Source organism: Capra hircus, chromosome 28 (genome assembly GCF_001704415.2).
Source record: "Capra hircus breed San Clemente chromosome 28, ASM170441v1, whole genome shotgun sequence".
Classification (NCBI taxonomy): domain Eukaryota; kingdom Metazoa; phylum Chordata; class Mammalia; order Artiodactyla; family Bovidae; genus Capra; species Capra hircus.
Window position 1 is genome coordinate 17,747,316 of NC_030835.1, and position 25,978 is coordinate 17,773,293.

General features: G+C 55.5%; 2 protein-coding genes across 2 annotated transcripts in view; one reads left to right on the forward strand and one right to left on the reverse strand.

The window, feature by feature from the left end:
• The window catches only part of CDH23 (cadherin related 23), a 431,691-nt gene that overhangs the window by 88,888 nt on the left and 316,825 nt on the right, over positions 1–25,978 (reverse strand). Inside the window, exons 23-29 of the mRNA XM_018042178.1 lie at positions 25,611–25,756; positions 22,769–22,988; positions 20,961–21,113; positions 18,788–18,901; positions 15,941–16,089; positions 5,566–5,626; positions 4,521–4,669 (exon numbers count right to left, since the gene is read on the reverse strand). Coding sequence (XP_017897667.1) covers positions 4,521–4,669; positions 5,566–5,626; positions 15,941–16,089; positions 18,788–18,901; positions 20,961–21,113; positions 22,769–22,988; positions 25,611–25,756 — 992 coding nt within the window. The remainder of the gene's footprint in view (positions 1–4,520; positions 4,670–5,565; positions 5,627–15,940; positions 16,090–18,787; positions 18,902–20,960; positions 21,114–22,768; positions 22,989–25,610; positions 25,757–25,978) is intronic.
• Positions 10,661–12,773, forward strand: C28H10orf105 (chromosome 28 C10orf105 homolog). Its single transcript, XM_018042150.1, has 2 exons — positions 10,661–10,676; positions 12,397–12,773. Exons 1-2 carry the CDS (start codon positions 10,661–10,663, stop codon positions 12,771–12,773), a joined length of 393 nt encoding a protein of 130 aa, XP_017897639.1.

Sequence of the window (25,978 nt, forward strand, 5' to 3'; positions counted from 1 at the left end):
GGGCCTGGGGTTGTCTAGCTGGTCACTGTGTCCCCACATCTCACACAGTAACTGGCACGTGGCAGCTGTTTAAATATCATTTTGTCAGAGAACAAATCTTGTCTGGCTCTTGACTCCGCTATGAACCTGTGGCTAATCGGTGAAACTTGGGCTGTTCAGCTTCTCAGCTATGAGACAGTAACATCAGTTCAACAATTCACACCCTGTGCCCCTCCTAGGACGGTTATGAAGACAAAATGAGCCAGAACTTGGCAAAAGTGCTTGAAAAGTTTAAAGGGACCCCATTCAAATACCAAGATACCTCTGGGAGAAAAGACATGAAAACATTTTTAAGTACAGTCATAGCAGAGGCTGTTGGTGCTCAGACTCCTCCAGATTCTCACGCACTCTCTCTGGTGCTCTCACCACCAGTGGGCAACACTGCCGCCCTTTGCCAGGGACTACCACCACCCCACCAGCCACACTCCTGCTGCCAGAGCCAGAAGACGCCCCGGGAGCCGGAGCCGCCTGGGAATTACGCCCACTCAGCTGAGGCCGTCCTCAGCTGCTGACTGATGGGCAGCGGAGATGACCGCCTCCAGAGCTCCCTGGGGGACTGAGTCAGTTTCCTGTGTTCCACTTTGCTGGCTGCCTTTCCTTCCTGGTCCATGCCCCTTCCGGCTTTTCCCGGGCACACTTCCGATACTTCCTACTAATCACGTTCACACTAACCCTTGTCTCAGGATTGGCTTCTGCAGACCCAGCCCAAGACAGCGGTTATCTCTGAGTTGTGGAATTATGCACAATTTTCATCACTGCTTATTTACATTTTCTAATTTCTCCCTATTGAACATGTATGTCTTACATAACAACAACAGCAAAAAACAAAAACAAAAACACAATGTGAAAGATGGAGAGAGATGAGACGGCCAGAGGTCAGCACCTCACTCTTCTTTTTGTGCACCCCTCTCCTCTCAGCACTCACAGGAGCATGTGAACATGCACAGGAGGTCTGGCCCAGACAGGGGTAAGACCAGGGCTGTGTCCAGAAGAACCAGCGTGGCGGGGAGGGGAGCTATAGTCAGAGGCTGGTGGTGCTCAAGGAACCACAGGGAGGCCCAGGGCTCCTGCCTCTTTTCCCAGATGAGGGAACAGAGGCCCAGAGATGGAGAGGGACTTGCCCGAGGCCTCAAGGTCACTGACAGCTGGGAAGACAGTGATGGTTCTCCTGGTTCCCAGTCCAGCAGCCCTACCACTCTTTGCTCCATGCTGGGGATGAGCTGGCCCCAGAACAGGAGAGAGACCCTCCTTCCAGACTAACAGAGCCTGGGCCAGCAGGAGCTTGCCAACAGAGGAGGCAGGGAGCCGATGGGGCTGGGGCAATGATGCGCAGCACAGAGTTCGCATGTGGTCCCCAGTGCCGATGGCGGAGCAAGGTCCCATCTGAGAACATGCATATTTGGCTTCTGATTGATCACTGCCACTCAGATCAGCCTCAGCTTCTCTTCCTGGGTTAGTGGGGAATTAGCTGGATGGAAATGAAGGGGCTTCTGTTGGTATAAGCAGAAATGGTGGCCTGAGTGGCAGAGAACTATGCAGTGAGTGGGGTGGCAGAGTAGTGGGGAAGAGATGTCTCTGGGGGTAAAGTTTTCTCTACTTCCCTGCTCTTGGGGCCCCTGTAGTTCTGCTAGGTCATCAAATTTTCATATCCAGACACCCAGAACCCAATATGCAAACTACCATGCCTAGTCCAGAGCACAGCTGCTCACAAGCCAGAACCTTCTAAGTCTGGCTTCACCAAGAACTTGGCTGGGGAGCTCCTGGGTGGGGTGGGATGGGTGGCTGCGAGGGGGAATTTGCATGGATGAATTTCAGGAACTCTCTTGCTATAAACAGAAACTACCCATCCATCTTTCGAAACTGTGAGCCTTCCCCTTCCCGAGTCGGCTTGGCCAAATGGCCCTGACTCCAAGAGTTACGGGGAGAAAAAAATAGGGCTAGTCTGACAGTGCAATACACAAAGGAGTGAGGCAGCATGGAGCCTGGGTGTGGCCCTGCATAAGACTGGCTGCATGCCACTCTCCTCTTGCTGGTTTCAGCCTTGTTTATAGCAGCAGAGACAGGAGGCAAAATGGTGTGTGGTTTGCGAACCTGAGACACAGATGTACAGGAAACAGGTCTGCCAAGTTCCTGCTGAGCAGGAGGGCTCAGTGACTTAGCTGCTGGGCTCCCCGGAGAACTAGCCCCACTTTCTGTCTAGAGCTGTGCCCTCCAGAGGGGACGAGTCAGGAGACTGCGTGTGCACACGCGCAGTATGCATGTAAGGCCCCAAGGCTCTATCGCTTCACTCCCTGGCCCCTCATAGGTGCTGTTCTGGTCTCCGACCTGAAGATTGCGGATGGCCCCTCAAGCCAACTCTGCTGCTGCTGGGGAAATGAGTCCAGGGCAAAGCTGGTGTCCCCATACTGTCTTCAGGAAGGTCCTGGCTTTTCTTGGGCTCAGGGGTGTGGGAGCTGTGTATAATAAGGGCCATCAAGTTCTGACCCTGTGGGCAAGCAACCAAATCCCCACCTTAAAAATGACTCTTGGGCATAAGGCAGTGGTGGTTTCTGTGCTCTGGAACCTTCTGTGAGGCAGTGAACCTTCTGTGAGGCGGTTAAGAGAATAGATCTGAGCTGGCTGACTGGGTGTGAAGCCTGGCTCTGTCTACCCTTACTGCCGTGTGACCCTCAACTCACTGGCCTAGCCCTCCTTGCCTCAATCTGTTCATCTATAAAATGGGTATAATAACGGTGCCTACATCAGAGGGTTGTTAAGAGGCTTAAATGAGCTCAAGCACAGGAGGCACTTAGAAAAGAGCCTGGCCCAGAGTGAGGGTGCTTAATGTTCCGCAGGGTTCATGGGGAGAGGACAAACAGAGCGTGGCTAAGCAGGTGTGGCTCTGGGTGTCTCACCCTGCACCAATGGGCGTAGCTCGGCTTTGTTTTGTTTTACACTGTACCTGGGGTGCTGCACACTGTTTTGTTAGAAAGGTTTGCAGCTGCAATGCTGAGGCAGTGGCAGGAGCGGACCCTGGAGAGAGGTGCCCACCTGCTCCTGGGAGGGAGGTGAGTGGGGGTGGGGCAGAAGGGCTGTGGTTACGCAGCTTGAGGTCCAGGTGCCAAGCCAAGCCACGCTGACATCGGTCACCCTGTGGCCTGAAGCTGGCCCCACTGAGGGCATGCTCTGAAGTGGGTGGATTACTTATTCACGTTCTGATTCAGTATCTCATAGTCATGAAGGTGAGCGTGGCTGTGTGGAGCTGATTTGGTGCACATTTAGGTAACTGTGACCCTCAGTCACCAGGACCCTGGAATTGTTCTAAACAGCCCCAAGGTATGAAACGCCGAGGGATCTAACCCCCTCGGTCACCTCCATCAGGGCAGACCTCGCTCAGAGCAGTAGCCGTAAGCACCCAGGTTTCCCTCACCATCTCTTCCTGGGGCAGAGCTGCGGGGCAACAGCAGAAGATGGGCCAAGGCTGAGTCACCCGCTCCCCAGCACCCTCCTTTGTGATGGGGACCCGAGGCAGGCTTCTGTTCATTGTTTCCAGCCTGAGGGAAACAGCGGGGTGGAGATGGGCCGATAAGAGCAGCTGATTCTGCCCCACTCAGTTCTGGGTAAAAGTCCCTGCTTGCTCCCCACCCCAACTTTTCCCATCTTCCTCCCACTCTTCACCTCTAAGGTCTGACTCACTTTCCACCTGGTTAAGGGGAAGGGGCAGTGAGTTGCTGAGTGTGCAGTGGGGTAGGGTGGGGGTGACCGTGTAGGTCATCTCCTTTATCTCTGTCATCCCCTTGTAACTGGGCAGGAGAGAACACCTGGCCCAGCCAATGGAATATCTGGGTGCATGTTCTGACCACTCAGGAAGATTAGGTTGATCTGATTTCAGTTGCAGAGGTGAGAGGCCTGAGGGGAGTGAGGAGGGCAGAGAGGACGACATGAGATGGGGCAGCTGGGTGTGCTGACTGGAATATTTGGCAGACACTTTCAATGGAAGGAACACTGAACTTGGACTCAGAAGACATGGACTCAAGTCCTGGTTTGATCACAAGTGGCTCCTCTGTGCCTCAGTTTCCTCATTTGTAAAATGAAGTTGGTAACATCTATAGCTCCAAGATCCCATGTGTGAGAGTCCCTTGGCCCGCACTCGAGAGCTGTGTGGATACAGGGGTTAGTGTAGTAAGGATACCTCATTCTTTAGGACAGGCATCAGCATCACTGACCCCTTTCCACATTTGGAAAAACTCGGGCTTGGAGCAAAATGACACATCCAAGATCCCAGGCGGGTCTGAGTCCAAGGTGCCCCTACTGAGCCCAGGTGTCATTCAGCACCCAGATGAGCGATGCCCCCACCCCACCCTGGGCCCCAGCTGCTGGCCACCTCTGGTCCACCTGAGGCTCTGGCTCAGCCCTGACGGCAGTGCTGAACAGAACACAGGGCTTCACGACATGCTGCCCCATGTGCAAGCCCCCCGGCCCCAGAGCGCCCTTGGCCTCACCCTGACGGAGCTCCGCATGGGGCCCAGGTCATGGTTGTAGGCCTCCACTATCAGAACGTGTGACGAGTTCCGCTCCCGGTCCAGCGGCCGGGGCCCTCGCATGAGGAGCCCATTGCTGACGTGAATCCGGAAGTTGTTGCCCTGATTACCTGTGTGGAGGGACAGAGGATATGCATGGGCTCTCCCCTGGAGTAGGATGCTTATGGGATCATGGCTATGGAGGGGAAGATGGGGAGCCCAGACCCCTAGAAGGCAGACTCTTCCCAGAGGTCTCAGGCACTTGGCCGAAGCCTGAAGTGGTATAGAAGCCTCGCCTCACACTGTCCTAGTCTAGCAGGATTTGAGGGAGGGGGTAGACGCTCATTCTGTGCCCCCCTTATGGAAAGCCTAGAGGTCCCGAGACCTCCACAACCGGAGGTGTCAGCAGATTCACTATTTCAGAGGACACTGGGGCATTACAAAGAATGGAACACAAATCAAATTCTCTGTGAGAGCTTTAGTGAGGAGGCACCCACTCCCCCACCTTGTGGACTCTCAATTTCCTTTGGGATCCAGCCACCTCTACTCATAGGGGTGAGCTCACCCCTGATTCCAGAAGCAAGATCAGCACACTGCAGTCTCGGGTCGTAGTGACTGGTTCAGGCACAGTCCTGGGATTCTAGCTGGCCCGGTGAGACTCAGCCTTGGGAGGGTGCTGGGGTGGGGGTGGGGGGCTGTCCCAGTGTCCAAGGCCACAGTGACAGGTTCAGGCAGGGGCACGCGATACACACTGGGCCAGTGACACTCAGTGTCTTGGGAGCTCACTGCTCTGGGCTGCTCTGGCCTTCGAGGTCCCCTCTGTCAGGGTGATATCCCACTGTGGGACTTGAAGAACTTAGCACAGCAGTCAAATGCATCCTCACCGAAAACACGACCAACTTGGTGCACGTGATTTGAGAACACTCCTCCCTCTGACCTGTCTCCCAGACCCTTGGCAGCCTAGAGAAGCTCTGCTACCCTGGCGCAGGAACCACCTCCCCCTGCCATCCTAGGGCAGCCTACTCACCGTGAAGGATGCGGTACCACACACGCCCAAACTCGCCCTCATCTGCATCTGTGGCTTTTAGCTGAGGGAGAATGAGACATGTGGTTACTCCTCAAATTCTACCCATAGGCAGCGAAGGTGTTTGTGGAGTCCCTCCCCTTTCCTTACGCCACCCCAAGCCTGTCCTGCCCAAACCCAGCTTCCCATGAAGCTGGGGGTGTAGAAGAGGAGAGGGACACATTTTTCTCGTTCCCTATGAGGACGCCTGTCTGTTGATGGCCCCGGGCTGCCCTGGCCGTGGCAGGAGACCAGCCAGCTCTTTCTCCTGACACTCCTCCAGGCTCCTGGTGAGCAAGGGCGAGAAGGAGCACCATGGCTCTCTGGATCCAGGCTTGGCTAGCTCAGCTTGGCCCTCCACGGTTCCCTCCTTCAGCCTTCTGAGAGTCCAGGAGACTCACCTGGGGTAGGCGGGGTGCACAACTGCTCCTTGCCCACACTTTCTTGGTCTGAAGCTATTCTGGCTCCCAGCCTGGCACTGTATATACTACAACTCCCAGAAAGTATACTGTACACTGTAACAGCCACATTGTGGAAACCCAGAAACCCCACTTGCCAAAGGAATGGCTCCACGTCCATTCACACACATGATCATTCCAGTGTAGTTCCAGCCCACCCCGGTTTGCTAGGTTGCACCTCAGGCTTATGCCCTATTTCCAGTGTGACTTGGGGGTGCTCTCCTCACTCTGAGAATGCCCAGTGCTTAGCCCTTCTGACAAAGCATGTGACCTTGAGGCTGCTGGCAGAGCCACAGATGGCCCTGAGGTCTGTCCCATCAAACCAAGAGCTAAATACCTCCTCTACCCACTACCCACTGGAAAGAAGCAGAGAATACCCCTGCCAAGTGATGCAGAGAGAGGCCTGGGCTTGTGTGGCTGGGCAGGTTCCCACAGGGCCACCTTACGTGCGACTTGCTGTGTAATGCCTGGGACCTTCGCCCTTTCCCTGGATCTGCCCTCTTGTCCTCAGCAATCACGTCAACCCTGTGCTGTGTGTCTATGGGCTTTGAAGAACATGTTGATGGTGCAGAGGACGGAGTCTGTTGGTGTGAAAGGAACAGCGGGTTTGGGTCAGGCAGACCCAAGCACAAGCCCTGGCTTTGCCACTTACTGGCTATGTGGCCATGGATACAATAACCTCACTGAGCCTCAGTAGGTACAGTGATAATCAACCTTGTGAGGTTGCTGGGCAAATTAGATATAATTGCTGCAAAGCATCTGGTCTGGTGCCAAGATAGATGCTGAAGGCTGGATGTTATGAGACATGCCACCTTTTCCTGAAAGGTCTTCTTGATTTACGCTGGGGTTGGGATGGCTGCGTTGCCCCTTGCTGTGGAGTTCTTCCCTCCCCTGAGAAGACTCAAAAGCTAGAAGGTGGAGGGATGTAGCGGGGCACTTCGACAGCCTGGCTCTGAAAGGGATCAGGACAGGAAGAGGGCTGAGCTGTCCAGTGGACACCCTTGGGTGTTGCTGTCCGTGGTGGGACTTCCTGGATGCCTCCCTTTCCTGGCAGCCTGTGCCACCTGGGGAGTTTTGCCTCCAGCCATTTAAGAAAAATGGAGGCCACAGGTGAGGTGCGCTGTCAGCATAGGAAGAGAAAGTGAAAGGTTCACCGAAGGGCGAGGTGCTGGGAGCCAGCGTGGAGAATCCCACCCATGGCAAAGGTCATGAGGAAGAGGCCTGATAGGCAAAGGTGAGATCAGGACTCAAGGGACCCCCTGAACTTACTCGAGCATCTACCCCCAAACCAGAATCTGTCTTATTATTTTACGTCTTTCACCAGCTCTTCTGACATTAGTAGGGGTCTGTCTCTGACCAAAAGAGTTAACTTGTTGATAAATCTCCTGGGCATGAAAGGAGTGTTCCAAACCCCTTGTTAGTATTCCCCTTGTTAGCTTACTTGGTGGCTTTATCCAGACTCTTGCAACATTGTTGAGCCTATGCAATGCTTGCTGCCAAGTTCTCACATCCCTTATCCATTGTGTTCCTGGGAGTGCATATAGTCAGGATGTAGAAGAAGCAAGTAATAGCCTTAGCATTAGCAACATTAGACTTTGAGTTAATAAGTTCTTTCTTTGCTGTAACCCTCTGAATCTTTGCTCCATAAAAATGTAACTCTGTACTTTAAGGGTGATGCAGGCTAAGAATTTAAGAAGAAACACTTAAAGGGAAAATCATTGTTCTGGTGTCCCAGCTGACCAACCTTTATCAAAAGGAGGTCATGGAATATCAACAGGCCTCCAGAATAGAAGATGATGTACAAAAAAAGACTTTTGCAGGAAGGAACCTGATATCGATAAAAGTTATTACTGATGGAGTGGTGAGTTGACTCTGCATTTTTCACCTTGCTGTATGTATAACTCAGGGTATAAAAGCCCCAAGAAGAATAAAGTAAATGGGCCTCGCTCGAAGAAGCTTGGTCACCCCGTGTGTCTTTCTTTATCTCTTTATCTATCTTTCTTCATTCGCCGACGTCGTCCATCCTGAGGATATCCCTGGACTCTGCTGAGGCTGGACCTCGGCAGCGAGGTGTAAGCTACAGGCATCCAGCAGGCCCACTGAGCACTGGGGACATCTTTAGGCTGATGTGGCTCAGGGTGCCAGATGCCGGTGCCACGCCTGCCCAGCCTTTTCAGGAAAACACCAAGTCCCCACCACTAGTTAGGTGGGGGACCCTGGCCAGGCTGCACCGCTTCAGATCTCAGTTTCATTATCTGGAAGACAGGGCTGGATGAGACGACCCCTCAGTCACCTAACGGACGCTCATAATCCTACCCACTTGGGACTATGCAGAGGATGCTTCTCTGTTGTCAAGGGCAAAGGGCAGGAAGTGAAAGTGTTAGTCGCTGAGTCATGTTCGACTCTTTGTGACCCCATGGACTGCAGCCCACCAGGCTCATCTGACCATGGGATTCCCAGGCAAGAGTACTGGAGTGGGTAGCCATTCCCTTCTCCAGGGGATCTTCCCGACCCAGGGACCAAACTCAGGTCTCCTTCATTGGCAGGCACATTCTTTACCATCTGAGCTACTTGTCAAAAAAACAGGCTCCCCGAAAAGCAGGTGGACCCCAGGCTCAGGTCTTGGGCAGAGTCACAACTCCCCCTATCTGGGAGCTTGGGGGTCCTTGATGGGAAAGCTGCTGAAGACTTAGGCTTCTAAGCAGGCTGGTTGCCAGGGAAGTGCTGGCCTCCAGGAGGAGAGGAGGCTGGGAGTGGGGGGGACGGGGTGGGGAGTGTATGTGTGCACGTGTGTATGTGCGTGCCTGCGTGTAGCCACCGCCTGGGGGTCTCCAAGGGCTCCCTCAAACTACAAGGAGTGAAGCCCTAGAAGTCTCAATCCTCTATGTTCTGCCCTGTGATTTCTCTGACTTGAAAATGCCTCTCCCCCTCACTTCTACAGCCAGATACCCTCAAAAGGAAGGTGCTCTTCTGGGAAGCTAAGGGGAGGGGGGCCTGGGGGCTGCCAGGGTCCATCTCTCTGCCCGGTCCCCTCCCACCGCGTGGCTTGTAGCCCCTCTCCCCGGTAACCTGGAGGCTGGCAGGCACTGAATAGCAACCCGCTGGCTGCCCCCGACCATACCATTCAAACGTCCAGCAGGGGAAGGTGAGAGCCTCGGGTACAGAATCAGAGAGACCCTCCCCTCTGCGTTCCCCCCAAGGGCCCCCGCCCCTCCAGAGGGCTCCAAGGAGACCAGCCAGTGAAGGCCGTGGGAAGGCTCAGAGCGCCCAACTCCTCCATGAGGCTCCCTCTTCCCAGCCCAGTTGCCATCTCGACCTTCCTGGCTTTCCCCTCCCCCCAGGGAGGGCCCAGACTCTTCCAGACAAAGCCAGGTCTAACTGGAGAGTGAGGGGTGAGGGCCACTCTGCCTGGCTGGCTGAGGGACACAGGCAGAGCCCAGGGCAGGTGGGGGTCACAGAGCCGACCAGTGCTCCCGGGACCTCCCTTGAACAGCTGAGAAGACCTCTCGCCCAGCTGCAGACTGCCGAGGGCTGGCTGTGAGGTCAGTGCTGGGGCCTGCAGGGAAGTGGGGCAGCACGCTGCCTGGGGTTCTGTGGGGAGGATGTGCGCATGTGCTCAGACATGGGGAATCCCTCTGCTTTCGTAGCGAGTGGAACCTAGGCCCAGGTAGCAGCAGTGGTTAGTCTCAGGCCACCCAAAAAGATGTGCTGAGGTCAGTCCCCTCTGATCACAGCAGGCCCTGCTCTTGGAGCTCTGAATGAAGAAAGAAGGTTCTAGACTGAGCTTGCAGAGATATGTCCAAAGTGAGGCCTGCAGGCATGCCTGGGGCTCCAGTGGGCAGGGAGAGGCTTCAGCTGCTCTTGAGATCATTCCTAGCCTTGGTCTGACAGAGGCCTCCTTTCCCCAGAACCACTGGCCCTGGCTGGCTGCTCAGACAGGGCAGCCGGGGGCCCTGCAGTCAGTCTTGCCGCACCTCCCTGGAAGGATGGCCTGATATTTTCAACCACTCGGGAATCTCCTGCTCCCAAAGAAAATACTCCAATGCCAATTTAGCCTCACATGTTTTTTCAAAGCATTGCCCCACGGACTGAAGCCTGGACCTGCTTTGCTAGCCTGATAGGGTCTCCAGGTCCATGCGGAGGTCTCGAGATAGCATCAGGACTAGCAGGGCTGTGACTTCCCTCACTTCAGACTGCCCTTTTCTTACTCCCAGCCAAGCGCTTCCCTGGGGAGGATGGAGGGATGGGCAGTTCTCTCCCCAGGGGCCATGGCAGTGGGCACACCCCATCCCTCTTCCCTTCCAGATTCAAGGAAGGGCCAACCCACATATGGCCTGGTCAGCACACTCTCTAGGCCTGATGCTAAGAGGCGGAGGTCCCAGGCAGCTAGATGGGCATCAAAGTTTCCATCTGGGAGCTGGGAGGGGTCATTCTCTGGAAATGCTGGGAAGGAGTGGTGGTGGGGACTGGGTGGGGGTAGGGGGTGGGGTGCACTGGATGCCCTTAGTCCCTGGGCACAGGGGAGGCCGCAGGCAGAGGAGGCTGGGCACAGAGAGCCAAGAGTTAGGTCCTGCGGCTGTTGGTGAGTACCTGGTGTGGCGATGGCGGCTCGGGAGGGTGTGGGCCAGGGGGGCCCCTTCTCCATTTCCCACTTCCTGCTGACTTGGTGGGCTCTGCAGCCCACAGGCAGAGTCTCAGTATAACCGAAAGCCCTCCCTCCTCCCTAGTGTTGGTGCTACGACTTGCCTAAGTTAGACTAGGCTGTGACTTAGGAAAAGGAGAGAACTCTGTTATCCTCTAGGTCACGAAAGTCTCAAAGGTCAAAGAGAAACAAATGATTATTTCTTATTAAACCCCCTTCTGGATTTCCTATCCTGTGTTTGTAGAAATCAAAGATCACAAATGTTGGCCTGCAAGCTGTATGTGGCCTCCTTATGTATTTTGTTTGGCCCATTCGTAGTATTTTAAATATTTGAAAATTTATTTGGATTTAAAAAAAAATCAAGTTTGTTTGGCCTTTGCAGTATCTTTTTTGCCCCCCCCTGTCTCTCCAGAGGGGATTCAACCAGATTTGAATTAGGTGGCAACACTTCAACATCAGGGAAGTTTGCCTTAAAAAAGTCCAGATTTCTGGCTTCTCTTGGGAATCTGGAAGAGGGATCACAGTGGCCTGCCTTCTGGGATTCTGTCAGCTCAGCTGAGGCCCCTCTGTCCCCACTCTTCAGGTAGACCTGCCCACCTGTCCTGCTGGTAACATGCTATCTACTAGCTGGTCTCTAACTATGTAAATTTGCAACCAAGAGCTCAGTTTGATTTGCTAGCTATAAGGAATCTGCCGCCAACCCCCCCCCAACCCCCCACCAGTGGGATGATCCTAAGTGGTAATGGATGACTATGTCTGGGGGTTTCCAGCCCCACCTTGTCAAGTGGGCTGCTCTCTGGGGGTTCTTTCCCACTTGTTCTCAGGAAGCCCTGGGAGAGGGCTGGGAGCCAGCAGGGTGGCAATGCCACCAGTCCAGGGGTTGGGGACCCTGGTTCTAGCTTCAGCTTGGCCATTGGCTCACAGTGTGGCCTTGGGCTTGGCTGCCCCTTATTTGGGCCTCAGTTTCCTCACTTGTCTCTGGAGCAGGCTGGACTTCTTTGGGAAGCACCAACAGGAATTCCCCTGGGGGTCAGGTGGGTAACATAGCTGCGTAGGGAGCCGGAGGGCAGGGAGTGTAGTGAGCTGGGGGCCAGCACCCCGTCTAAATTGGGCAGCTGCTGTTCAGCCCCAGCCCCTGGGGGCCGGCAGCAATGGGCCCCATGTTGCTATTGCTAAAATTCTGAAATTTCAAGAGAAGCCAGGTGTTCAGATATTTAAGTGAAACCTCGTTTTTTTTTTTTTTTTTTTTTTAAAAACATCCACAATTAATTTAAGTTTATAAAAGCACTGTAAGAACTCGACCAGTTTGTAGCCTTGGTGGCAGATAACTGCTAGGATCCTTGCCCTCTGCAGCTATAACTGATGGTTTGTTCCTGGTCACAGAGCAAGCTAGGGAGGGGATTGGTCTTAGATCCCAAGACTCTGTTGTGATTCATGAGAATTGACTTTAAAATGCCAGAAGGCATTACCCTTCCTGCCTCCTCTGTGACAGGCAGGCAGGGACTGTAGCAGAGGGAGGATCTGAGTTCAGGCCCAGCCCCATCACTCTCCCGCTATGTGACTTTAGACTTGCTGCCTCTCCCAGGCTCACTGTTCTCACCTGGAAAATGAGCGCAGTGCCCAGCAGCCATCAAAGCCCCCTCCCCCTCCAGTCCTGAATGCAGCGCATTTGCTCCTGTCTCATTCCTGTTGCAGGAGCCATGAACACAGAGGGCCCCAGCCCCCTCGCCTTCCTCACAGCTCCAGCCACTCCGGGGAGGCTCTCAGAGGCCATTGACCCCATCCCCGTGCTCATTGCCCTGGCCTGCATCTTCCTTCTGCTGGCCACCTGTCTGCTGTTCATGACCCTCTGCAAGCCCCGGGCACTGGACCCGAGCCGCCGCCGGGCCCGCGAGTGCATGCCCCACCACCCAGGGAGCCCCAGCGAGCCCCAGCTCCGCCTCTGGAAGCGCCTGGGCTCGCTGCGCCGCTCCCTGCACAGCTTCCGCCGAGGCCGGCCTGCCCCCCGGCGCCCCCTGCCGGGCAGAGAGGACAACCACGACTGCGACTGCACGGAATCTACCAAGATGTGACAGGGGTGTCCTCCAATTCCATCCACAGACCCTCCTGCCTTGGGCAGAACCAGGCACCTCAGGCTGCAAGAGGGCAGTGGCTCAAATAACCTGGGCCACAAGCCCACTGCCAGCGGTACCCTGTGCACTCAGGCCCGGGGCCTTTCCCAGGGATCGTCCCCCGGAAGAATGCCTTCCTTCCTGCTGCCGCTTTAGCTGCTGCCGGTTGGAAGGCTCCTGGACCCGTGACTGGGCACCTGCAACCATCTGGACCCTTGGCCCAAGGCTTTCAACGGTACAAACCTGGGGCCCCCAAGGCCCCTCTCTGACCACCAGGCACCAGCCATCTCCAGGAAGCAGCCCCCCTTCTTCCCAAGAGAAGCCCTGCCCACCCTCCAGGTGCCAAAGCCCCATTCAGATTCCAGTGCCAGTTGCTGAATGGCCAAAGGTTCCCTCCAGCCAAGCGAAATACTCGGCCATGCTGGGGGCAAGGGAGTGTCCTGCCCTCTGTGCCAACTCAGTGCCCGAGGCAAAGAGGAACCCAGGGAATCCTCTCCCCCGACTTCCTGGACCTTGCCTGCATTTGCCTGTAATCCGTGGGAGCAGCCAGCACCTCTGGTGGTAAATCGGATGCTGGGTGCCTGCTAGGAGGAGGGGCATTCTGGGGGCTCTCAACACACCTAGCCAGTCACAATCTTGGCTGCCACTTTGGCACACACCCCCCTCAATGCACCTGAGCCAGGATGGATGAGGAAGGGGCTGGGAATGACTTAAGAAGCTCCTTGCAGAGGCCAGGACTGGCGCTGTGTCAGAGCGGGAGGAGGCACTGTCCGCAACTGGAGGTGATATTATCCGGGCTCTGAGAGCATCGTAGAGGCTCCATGCCTCACCCAGGGAAGGAGGCAGGCTTCCTCCAGCTGGGAGGGTCCAGGCCTCTCCAGGATAGCTGTGGAACCTCAGGCCTCGACCACACGAGGTGCGCTATCTTATTTTTGGTGATTGCTTCAATGACTGGCTACTGTCAAAGCAATCCCACCCCAGGCTGGGCTTCTCAGAATCCCAAACCTTCAACCTCTCCTCGTAAGGTTGGGGCTAACCACTTTGATTGGTCCCCAATTTGGGGGGCTGGGCAGAGGGGTCTGAACTGCCCAGCTCCTGCCCCAGAGACTCATCTGTCTAGGGTCACCTGTACCCCATTAGGGACTGATCTACATAACCCTGCTCCAATCCACAGAGCAGCCAGGCAAGTCTTCTCACAGAGTGAGCTCTGATTCTGCCACTCCCCAGCTCCAGAACCTTTGTTGGCTCCCTACTGCTGGATCAAGCCAGAGCTTCTTTGTCTGGTGCTCGGTGCCCATTGGGAGCTGACAGCGAATGATGTTTCTAGCCTCATCTTGACCCAAGACTCCAGGCAAACTGAAATATCTGTCCACCGTGGGCTACAGCTCACTCAGCTCGCATGCCCTCCGTGCAGCCCTCTGTCTCCACCTGAAGCTTCCTCCTGCTGAAATCAAGGGAGGAAAGGGACCTCTTCTTTGGGCAGTGTGGGTCATCCCCGTCATGGCTGCTCCTTTCTGCAGGCCTGGGAGGTCCCCACAGAGCGAGACCAAGTCCAGCCCCTCATCTGCCTCACCAGCAGCAGACTCAGAGGCATGGGGCCTCTGTTTACTGAGTGAAGGGTGGCCCTGTTTAGTCCCAGGGGCACTTTGTCTTCCCTTGGATGCCCCTGCAGAGAAGTTGTCTCTCCCAGCAGGCCCACTGTGCCTTCCTCTCAGGTCAGTCTGACATCTGAGAGCAAGTCCACTTTGGCTAGAAACTTACTTCCAGGGCCTTGAGAAATCACCAGAGCCTGATTTTCTCCCTGAGAAACGGGGAGAGTCGGGGACTGCCTTATATTACTCAAAGGCTCTAGGATCTCACTCTGAGTAGCTATATAAATAGAAACCAAGTCTTGGGGTTTAGAAAGCGGGGCAGGCCTCCTCCCACAGCGCAGTAACCTCTTCCTGTGCAGGTTTTCCCCCCGTCACGTCTACCTGAGACACCCCATGCTGAATTCTGCCTGGAGTTGGTCACCATATCACCCCCGCGCCAGCATGCTCTGCCTGGCATGTGGTGTCACAGGGTGGGCAGTAAGGCTACCCTTGACCTGAAGGACAAAAAGCTGGAGGCGGGGAGAAGAGGGCTCTCAAAGGTCTGCTGTACCCCCATCTGTGTTCCCAGGTTGATCCTTGGAGACCTGTGTGAGCTGGGGGTGGCAGGTGCTAAGTTTTAGGCTAGGAGAGAGTGGAGCCCCATGGCTTAGTATGGTGGGTGTCTTTAAGACCCTAGGGGCTGAGGCTGAGAGGGAGAAAACCTTTTTCTGGAATCAGCCCCCAGACCCTGCCAACCCATGGCTTCCTGGACTCTTGGCACCTCTGGGAGTTAGCACCCTGCTCCCGGCTCCCCTCCTGCCCCACACCTGGCCCTGATGCAGGGAGGTGGGCAAACTGCCAACCTCCCACTCTTGGGCCCCTCCCAAGCCTGGGAGCCTGTCCCAGCGGGCAGGCCCAGATTTGCTCTGTTTGGCTCAGCCTCCAACTTGGAAACCCCACAGCTGGTGAGGAGGGTAATTCATGCCTGGCCTCCCTCCCCACCCAGCAACTGAGGCCTCCAGGGAGGGTTCGGGAGGGCACCCAACCTCCTTTTTCAGGTCCCTGCCTTCCTCCCCCGAGGCCCAAAGCTGTGGCTCCTGCTCCCTGGGCAAAGGAGCCCTTTCTTTTTGTGCCTGTTTATTTCCCAAGAGGGGAGCTTCAGCCAAGAGCCCTGTGAAAGCAGCTCTGTTCTGGGCTGTGTTGGGCCCTGGCTCTCTCCTCCTTTCTGGGAAATGTGACGTCTCCAGCTCCCTCCTGCTCTGAAAGGGACTTCTGGGTGCAGTGGGGGACGGGAAGAGGCCTGTGGGGGACGGAGGGAGTGGGGAGAGGAGGGCCAAGGCCTTCTGTTTTGGGCCCATCCATCTTGGGTTACATAACTTGGGGGCTTACTCTCCCCAGGGGGGAGGAGGGCACCTGGTTCCCTCTTTGGTTCCAGCACTGGCTGCTTGGGAGCAGCAGCTGGACTGGCCCATCTCCCTCCTGCCGCAAGGCCACTGAGCGCACACTCTGAACTGAATGTGGCCCTGCCCGGCCCCCGCTCCACCCGCCATCACCTGCCTGCACGATGCTGTGGCCCTCAGGGATGTCCTCGGAGACGCTGGCCTCATAGCTGCTCTGCAGAAAGATGGGTCGGTTGTCATTCACATCCAGGACGGTGACAAACACGGTAGCTGTGCCCGTGCGCCGCTTGCCCACGGGGCCGTTGTCTGTGGGGGGCCGAGGAGGGTGGTGTTAGCAGCTGCCTGAGGGGCACGCTTCCGGGTGCCAGCCAGACTCTGTTCCCCCACCTCTGCGAGGGGGTGGCTCTTTTTCTCTAGGTTAGGAACAACACTAACAGTATCTAACATGTCCCAAGAACTCATTCAGTCCTCACAACAAGCCTGTCAAGTGGGTGCATTATCAGAGGAGGTAACTGAGGCATGGAGTAGGTTGAATGGTGGCCCCCGAAAGATACACCTATTGCAACTTCCTGGGAACCTGTACATGTAACCTTACAGGGAGAAAGTGACTTTGACGATGTAATTAAGGATCCTGAGAGGAGGTATCCTGGATTATCTGGGTGGGCTGTAAATCCCATGACAAGGGTCCTTATAAGAGAAAGGCATGGGGGTGGGAGAGCACAGATTTGACACAGAGAGGAGAAGGCCATGTGAAGTTGGAGGTGGAGACCAGAGTCCGGCGGCCACAGGCCAAGGGACACTTGGAGCCACCAGAAACTGGAAGAGGTGGGGAAGGACCCTCCCCTAGAACCTTCAGAGGGAATGCAGTCCTGCTGACACCCTAATTTTGAACTTCTGGCCCCCGGAGCCGTGAGAAAATAAATTTGTTCCTTAAGCCACCAAGACTGTGATCATGTGCTTCAACAGCCCTAGGAATCAGCTACAGGGACTGAGACGACAAACCCCACCGCTGTTGGGGCCAGGAGGGTGTGTCTGCCTCCGGGGTAGCCGTCCTCTGCTCCTGTCCACACTAGACAGGCGGAATGGGGCCCAGGGACACCAGATGTTCTGATTCCTCAAGAGAGAGCAAATATCTGAGCTTTTGACTAAAATCTCCTGATTTTTAAATGTCCAAAACTATCTATCATTTCTCATGAAACATGGGATGGGTCAAACACGCCTGCAGGACAGACTGGGCCTCTGCATTCAGTGATGTGGGCTCTGCCTGATTTCTAAGCCTTATGTATTCAGGGATTCTGCCCCCTCAGTTCCTGGAAGGACCCTCCCAGGGTTGGGTCATCCTTCTTGTGCCCAATGCTGCGTGTTCAGGTAAGGGCGGTCACCCCAGGGAGGAGAACGGGTAGCTGGTATTGGCTGAGGACCAGGGGTGACTCTGTCCTTCTTCCCAAGCCAGCTGCCCACCTGCTGGGGTCAGCGAGTTATCCTGAGGTAGGTCACTTTGTCCTCCTGAGCTCCTCTCCAGGACCAACCTCTCACTGTCCGGGGTACTGCTTACGTGCCCCGTCTGGGGACAGTGTGAGCTGGCAGGCTCCATAGAAGGCCCCAGCCTCTCCTCCTAGCCAGTGCTTCATGCAAAGGCTGAACCAAGGGTGGGTGATGGGCCTCCAGAGGGCGGTGTGGCCACTCCAGGATGGGAGGAGAACAGGGCAGGGGGAAGACGCACGGGGGAGATGCTGGGGAGTGACTGCAGGTTGGCTAGAGTGAGGCACACAGATCTCACTGCCTCTCACCCTGAGATCACTGCAAACACTGAATAGGGCGTTCCTGTGAACACCAGGGGCATCTGGGGGACACAGGCCTCATCACACCCCTCTTGCCATCTGGTGTCATCAAGGGCTCCCCGCTGCCTGGAACCAAGACCAAACTTCCAGCTAAACATTTAGGCCTCCACAAGGGGCCCTACCTGATCACAGCACCGCCACCCCCGCCCCCCTGCCCCCACCAAGGGACACCCAGACACAGAGCTCTCTCTCATCTTCCAATTCAGGCCTGAAATGCCCTCCCTGCTTCTCCACATATGGAAACCCAATGTGGGCCCCAAGGTGGTGGGCAGCATGTCTCGTTTCTATCAGCACTATCCTGCTCTCTTAGGCAAGTCTGTGCCCCGAAGGTCCCTCTGAGAAACTTCCCTTCCAGACTGAGGCCTGGGGTTCCAGGTGGGTCTGACAGCTCCCCCAGGGACAGGGACAGACCCAACTAACTAGCATATCACATCCCCTCTTGCTGTAATGAGGGGTTCAGAGACAGGTGCTGGGACAGATGGAACTAATCAGAGCTCATCTGAGGGTTTCTGCTGGGGAAGCTGGGAAAGATACAAATGCCAGTTCCCTGCTGCTCAGGGAACTCAGACTAAGGCTGGGACTGCAGTAAGAATCTGTCACCAAGTGAGCGAGAGGATGGAGCTCACACACAGGGGGCAGAGGCAGCCAACACAGAGAGACTGAGGCCTGTGGCACCATCTGAGCCCCAAAGCCAGTCAACAGGTAAAGCTCCATCTCCCTGTGGACCAGTGTGGTTTTGTGAGCCCATCCTGCTGAAGCTAGTTAATTTTAAAAATTTCCACTAATAGTCTTAGTTAATCCAAAGACAGTCACAGAGGCAACTTCCTTCAAGCAGCCCGTCTTGATCACCCGCCTCTGCACGTTTCCACCACCCTTGGTGCTCGCACTCTCGGGCCACCCTTTCACCCTTTTCTGCTCTGTTCTAGTTTTGCAGTGATTTGTCTACGTGCTGGTCTCCTGTCTGGCCCCCATGTAGCCCCCGCCACACCACCTTAGCATCTTGCACGTAGCACCATGTGCCGAGCCTCACGGCTGGCAAGGGGATGCTACTGTACTGAGGGTCTGGTTGCCCTTTTTCCACTGTCACCAGGGCACAGCCTTTGCCTCAAGGCCAGCTCCTGGGAGGGCACCCACGCAGACTCAGTGGGTGGGCTGGCGCTCACCGATGGCCTCCAGAACGAGCGTGTATGTGGCTGTGGTCTCCCGGTCCAGGTTTACCACTGTTCTCACTGTGGCATCGCGGTAGCCAACGCTGAACTTCCCATCCACGTTTCCACCTGCGGGCGAGAGAGAATGAAGCCCTGCTCAGGAACCAGGCAAAGGGTGGCGGCACCCAGCTCGGCTTCTGAGCCAGGATACCCAGGGCTGGTCCAGGGGTGAAAGGCTGTGTGGTCCACTCAGCACTACCAGGGAGGGGAGGTCCTAGGGGGCTCTGATGAGGGCGTGGGCTTGCCTATGTGGGCTTGGGTGAAGGGTCGAATGCCTGAAATCCTGAGAGTCGGACATTGGTAGAACACCTCCTGGGTTCCAGGCGCTGCATCTCACTTGTGCTGTTGCTACTTCACAGAGCAGGAAAACGGTCCTTTAGTGAGGTTATGGCGTATCGTCACCTATCCAGGGTGTAGGACTCTAACCGGAAAGTCTGGTTCCTGAACCCATGTCCTTCTCCACTCTGCCACCTGCCTGTCCGGTAGAAGGGTCAGGGCTTTTATATGTGGTTGAGGACTTTGGGGTCAGCTGAGTGGTCTTGGGCTCTCTGAGTGGGGACTCCCGGAGGCTACACGGAGTAAAGAGTGGCGGCAAGTGGACAGGAGACAAGTGGTACTGAGTCTTCCTGAGTTCTGGGCTAGGTGGGAAGGGGGATGGTCTCCCCTCCGAGGAGAGGAGAGGAAAGGACAAACGTGGAGAGGACTCCATCAGAACAGTGTGGAGACCCTTCCCTGCCAGCTGGGAGGCAGTGTGGCCCTCTGGGCAGCAGAGGGCGCCACTGAACTGGGTTTGTGCTAGCTTGGCTTGGGATGCTGTGCAGCGTCTGGCAGAATGTGCAAAATTAAGATCTGAGAAACCTAGGGCTGGGGGCTCTCAGGTCAGCAGGGACTGGCCACTCTGAGGCACCGGGAAGTCACCCCAGAGGCTGCCACCAGGCGCTCCCTTGCCCTCACGTGGTTGGCCCCTGGAGAAAGCACTCTGTCCCCCGAGTCTCTAATACCTGCTTCCCAGTGTCTGAAGCACCATCTACAAGGGGCACAATCTGGCTTCAAGGGGCAGGGGAGGAACTAAGACACAAGTAATGCTGGAGGCTAAACCATGGCTGGTGCCACGTGGGGGTCTTGATAACAGCCTTTTCCAGAGCAGTCGAGAACAACCTGCAAGGAGCTGGTCTGAAGGTGTGGGGCCTCTTTCAGGGAGGGGGAGGAGGGAAAGATCTGGAGAGGAGAGGTGGAGGCCTGGGAGGTCACCTGGGCGGCAGCAAGCCGGGGGTGGGTTGTAGTCTGGGATTCCTTACTCAGGGGAGAGGCTTCAGGGAAGCTGGTGTGTGCACAGGTATGTGTGCATATGAGCGTGTATGTAATGTGGCTGCAGGCAGGCCAGGGGCAGAGCGAAGACTGAGCCAGTCAAATGGCTGAGGGGAGGGCTGAGGAATGTGAAAGGACTGCCCTACTCTCTTCCACGCACCCTGGCACCTCTCAGGTGTGCCATGGACTGAAGAATGCTGGTGGACTGTTCTAGTCCAGGAATGGCTAATACATAGCATGTCTGCCACCGCCTACCAAGACTACTGCCATTGCAGACATCACTAATCGATCACAGCTCACTTTCTCCTGTGGAGCCAGGACGTGGACATTTCTCCACAGCTCTCTAAGTGGTAGCCACTTGACACTTTTAAGCTAGAATCATTTCACTCAGAGATATCTAAACTATTTGTCTCTTAACGGATGAAAATTCTCATCATGAGTGAAAGGTGCCCTGGGAAGGGCTAGGCCACATTCCTCTAGCCACTGCTTTGTTGGCTAGAGATGTGGGGTGGAGTTGGGAGCAGGGCTTCTCCCCAGGAGTCACTGGCTCCACCACCCTCTAGAATAAACCTCAGGAAGACCCCCATATCATCCAATAGGCACAGAAGGCATGCCCACCCCGCCTCCCCCCACCCCTCCAAGAGAGCCAGACCAGAGGGACCCAGGTGCAAACCCTTTGGGAAAAGTCAAGAGCAAATCTTTGAGGCCCCAGCAGGGGCAAAAGGCTGCTGGCCAGGGCAGGTCCTATCCCTTCTTCCCCTCTTCCCAAGCCCACTCCAGGCTGGCCGCTCATCTGAGGGGCAGGGAGGCAGGGCCACACCTGTTACGAAGTAGCTGAGCTCAGCATTGAGGCCCACGTCGTTGTCAGTGCAGTTCAGCCAGACCACCCGGAACTCCCGTGGCACGTCCTCCGACACGGAGACATTGTACACGGCAGGGAAGAAGGTGGGCGTCTCGTCATTCACATCCAGCACTGGGGGCAGAGTCGGCACTCAGGGCTAGGCCTGGCTTCCACCCTAAACTACCAGCTCCAAAGGCAGCAGTTCATGCCACAGCCCAACAGGAAACACATTTCCTAGGAGTCAACACCTGCTCGTCATGGGCCGAGGGCCCCCATGGCTGCTGGGGCCAGGACAGAGCTGAACAGAGATCCTGCCCACTCCTGAGGCTCATGCCATCGAAACCCCAGAGTCTCTCTCCAATATGCGCCTAACAACAACAATGATGACTGTGATGGCAGTCACATTCCTCCGCTCTCCACAGGTGCCAGGCCCAGGCTAAGTGCTTCCTGTTCAGGACCACAGGGGCCCCTCATACATCCTCACTAGGTACCCATCATTTGGCACACTGTAGAGATGGGGAAGCTCAGAGGAACTGAATGACCTGTCCAAAGTCATGCAGTGAGAGAATGGTGGGTGGGGGTCTTGGGGAGGCCCGTCCCCAGTTTATCCCAGGGAAAGTAGCTGGCTTTGAGACCTAGCCCCCAAAGTCTAATTTCCCTTACAGATTTGTTTTGCAGCTCTGCACATCAGGCCCCCATTCCTTTGGCAGATGACCTAGGATGACCTTCATAGTGAAATGAGCCCCACCCTGCTTCGGATCCTCTTTGCAATAACACCAGGAGAAGCGATCAGTTCATCAGATGACATGGTTTCTGCTGAGTCTTGGAAAAAGAAAATCTGGGGTCCTCTTTGAGAGGGCTGGACATCTGCCCTGTCAATCACAGGCACAGACATGGGTCATCAAACTGGCACGAGGAACCCCCAAGCCTTGGATCAATGAGAGAGTGGATGTTCAGCTCTCTCTAGCTTCCATCATCTTGGGTCATGATTAAGGGAGGTGACTTTTGTGCCAGGCCAACTACTGCTCACTCCGCATCCCATGGAGGCCAGCAGGAGCCAGGATGGGACCAGGCCTATCAGAGGGAACAGCCCATCTCCTGCCTGTTACATTCTGAACTATTTCCCTGGGATTACTCCTGGCCCCCTGGCAAGAGTTCATGTCCACATCCAAGTTTTGTCCTAGAAATTAAAGACACAGGCCGCGTAGGTGAGAAATAGTAACCCTGCTCAGCCTGGCCCTGCCTTGCTGGAGGGTGGAGACAGTGGGAGTTATCGAGAGGGGCCCAGGGGGTGAGAAGTCTTAGGGAGTCTGGGAATCCCAGCTGATGCCCTTCCGCAGCAATTTCAGGCATTCCCTGAATACAGGAAGGGAAGCTTCCCTTTACATCTCCAAACAGGAAGTCTGTCCTTCCAAAGACAGACAAAGAGCTCTGAACCTCCCTGACTGCTCGTAACCCCAAGGGTGCCACCCCTGCTCAAACCCTCTCTGATGCTGCTGGGATCAAACTGGGGGACCTGAGCAGTGTGTCCAGGTCACTGCTCCTGGGCTCTGGGACCCTGCAGTCAGGGACCAGGTAGAGAGAAGGCCCTGCTGGCATGTTTGAACTGGTGGAGACATGAAGGGCTATGTCGAATGGCTCCAGTTGAAGAGGATGCCCATTGGCAAGGCAGTCTGCGCTGCCTGGACAGTGGACAGCAGTGGTGGGCATGGGCTCCCAGCCAGCTTGGCATTGCCCCAGGGCCCATGCATGCACTCAGCACAGCAGGAGGCATGCCGCACCCTCACCTCGAATGGTGAGTGTGCTGGTGGAGCTCTTGGTGGGCGTGCCTGCATCGCTGGCCACCACGCGCAGCTGGTACTCGGCGATGCGCTCACGGTCCAGCTCGGCGGTGGTGACCACCACGCCACTGCTGCTGTTGATGACGAAGTCCATGCGGGGCATGCCCACCTGCATGCGGTAGGACACCAGCCCGTTCAGGCCCTCGTCCAGGTCGATGGCCGCCACCTGGGGGAGGGGGAGCTGGAGTGAGGTCTGGGGATACCGGTACTGATGTGCACCCCCCGAGAAGTGCCCCCTCCTTCCTGATGACACAGCTACTGCCCCAGAGCCTCAGGCCAGGCCACTACCCACAATGCGACCTCCCAGATGCTCTCAAGCGGGTCAGCATGTCCGAGTTGAAAGGTATACAGATGCAACAAGTGGGGCTGGGGGTGGGAGAGGTGGGAAAGGGGCCTTCCAGAACAAGTGTCCAGGTCTACAGTCTTCTCCCTTCAAAACCCTGCTCTCCTCAGTAGGAAGCTCTTCCAGACTCACTCCAGGACCCTCTGGTCCTGGCCCAGGACCCTCTCTAAGGTCAGGGGTCTCCCTCATCCCTGACTCTCACACTGCTGGCTAGGAGCAGTTGCTAAACAGCTCAGACCCTTCAACTATGTGGAACTCAACTACACAAAATGCTTGATAAAAAGGATTCCCTCCCATGGTCTGTTCTATTTGTAAGACAACAAAAATGAGATGATACAGCTGGTTTTTAAAAGTCATTTGAGGATTTGATTAAATCCTGGCTATTTGAGGACACATGCAGGCCAACTTTCTCCCAGTCCTTAGGCTGCTCCCAACTGTTACCGTTTGCACCTCCAGTGCTAATGAGAGAGATCCTGACTCAAGACTCTGACATGTTGAAAGTTTTACAGAAGAAGATTCAAGACATTTGAGGAAAAATGTGCAAAAACAGTTAAAATGAGAGCTTTGGATCTAACCAAGACTCTCAGGATGGAGGGGATTTCCCAGGTGGTGCTAGTGGTAAGGAACTCATCTGCCAATGCAGGAGACTTAAGAAACGTGGGTTCAATCCCTGGAGAAGGAAATGGCAACCTACTCCAGTATTCCTGCCTGAGAAATCCCATGGACAGAGTAGCCTGTGGGCTACAGTCTATAGGGTTGCACAGAGTTGGACACGACTGAAGTGACTTAGCACAGTACGACATGGCTCAAAATTGAAAGTCAATGTTAGTGTCATCTGGCCTAATTTACATCCAACAAGCCGGACAAGAAGAGAGTATCCAGACTTGGATTGGATGGTTTCCTCACCGGGGAACTCGCTACTTCTAATTTATCTGCACAGCTCTGATCCCTGGGGAAAGTTCTTCTGCACATTCAGCAGAAATCATTATTAGCTGAGGTTGTAGAGGGGACCTGGGGAACTGCACAGCTCAAGTTAGAGCCCTCTTTCTGGAGAAGAAAATGGCACCCCACTCCAGTACTCCTGCCTGGAAGATCCCATGGACAGAGGACCCTGGTAGGCTGCAGTCCATGGGGTCGCAGGGAGTCGGACATGACTGATCGACTTCCCTTTCCCTGCCTGTGTCTAAAGACAGTTTCCCAGTTAAATACTCCCAGTTCCTCAAACCATCTTCACATGACTCTGAGCCAGTTCCTCCATAAACTCAGAGGCTGTGCTGTTGGGCGTTTCCTCCCTCTCTTGCCTGTGAGTCTAGAGGAGAACCCGTCTGGAGGCTCCCCCTTCCTATCTGCGGGGCACTCCTCCTCAGGGAGTGGCTGCATTTCCTGGATTGCAGCTCCCCCTGCTGGGGGTTTGGGGAGAACGTCCTGTTGGAGAGAGAGAATGCTCCCTGGAACCTTAATCTCCTTTTATAGATGAAGAAACTGAAGCACAGTTGGCCTTCAGGGCATGGCCCACTTCAGGCGAACCGTTCTGGCATCTTGACAAATAGCCCTGTCTTCTCTGAATGGGATCAGGCTAACCTCTTGCTATGGGATCCCACTGTCTCTCATGTAGAAACCCCCGGGACAGACACACACGTCATGAGTACATCATTTGCTATGTATTTCCTGCAGTCCAAGTGCCAGCTTGCTTACACATATGTCTGATTGGATCCCCATCACATGGCCAGCCAGGTCTACTATTCTGATCCCTACTTCACAGGCCCAGAGTGGTTAAACAGGGTGCTCCAAGTCACCCAGCACATCGGTGGTAGACTTGGGAAGCCTACTCCAAAGCCCACCTCTCAACTTTGAGGGCCTTTCAGTGTTTCTAAACAGCCCCATTAGGGCATCAACAGAAGGCCCAGGCCCATCTCTTCTCGGCCACAGGGACTTGGGCAAGTCTCTTTATGTCTCCTGAAAAGTGGAGGGATCCCACCACCGTGTGGGGCTGCCCTGGGGCTTACAGCAGAGGGGCTGCCCATGCAGACAGAATGTCTGGGCTACACTCATCTGACCTTCTTTGTGTTCTAGAAACACCTATAGGCATGAAGTGTTGAGAGTCTCGGGCCAGACCATCACAGTCCGGCCCTGAGAAAGCCATTTGGCTTCCCAGAATTCTGTCTCTGCCTCCCTCCCTCTGCCTTTATCCATCTCCTTGGGTGCGTTCCTTCAAGACCCAACTCAAGCCCCTCCTCCTCCAGGGAGCCTTCCATTTCCATCTCTCAGAGCACTGGCTCTCCAAGCCTGGAGTGGATTGTGGCCTGTCTCAGCTGCCCCTGACCCGTGCAAAGTGCCCATCGTGACCTGGGCACGCATAGCACCCACTGCTCCCTGGCTGGCAGGTTGGTATGAAGTGAGGAGATGAGAGAGAGCAGGATCTCGGGCCACGAAAGGGAAACTCACCTGGTAGACAGAGACCCCTGCAGGGGTACCTTCAAGCACCTCGGCCACAAAAGGCAGGTTCTGAAAGGTGGGGTCATTGTCATTGAGGTCCAAGAGGTTCACAAACACTGCGGCACTGCTGGTGGCTTTCAGAGGGGGTGTGCCACCTAGGGGGACCACGGAGAGGAGCGGGGAGAGGGGCACAGGAGAAAAAGGGGGAGGGCGAAAGGTGATTCAGAGGCCTTCCATCCCAGCGGCCCCTCCAGGAGGCAGCCTGGGCCTTGCACCCCCAGCCCCCCTCTGCCCCCTAAGGGTGCTCTGGCGGTCACAACTGGGAAGTGGGTGCTACTCCGCTCTTGATGATGAAGTTACAGCCCTCCTGAGTAGGC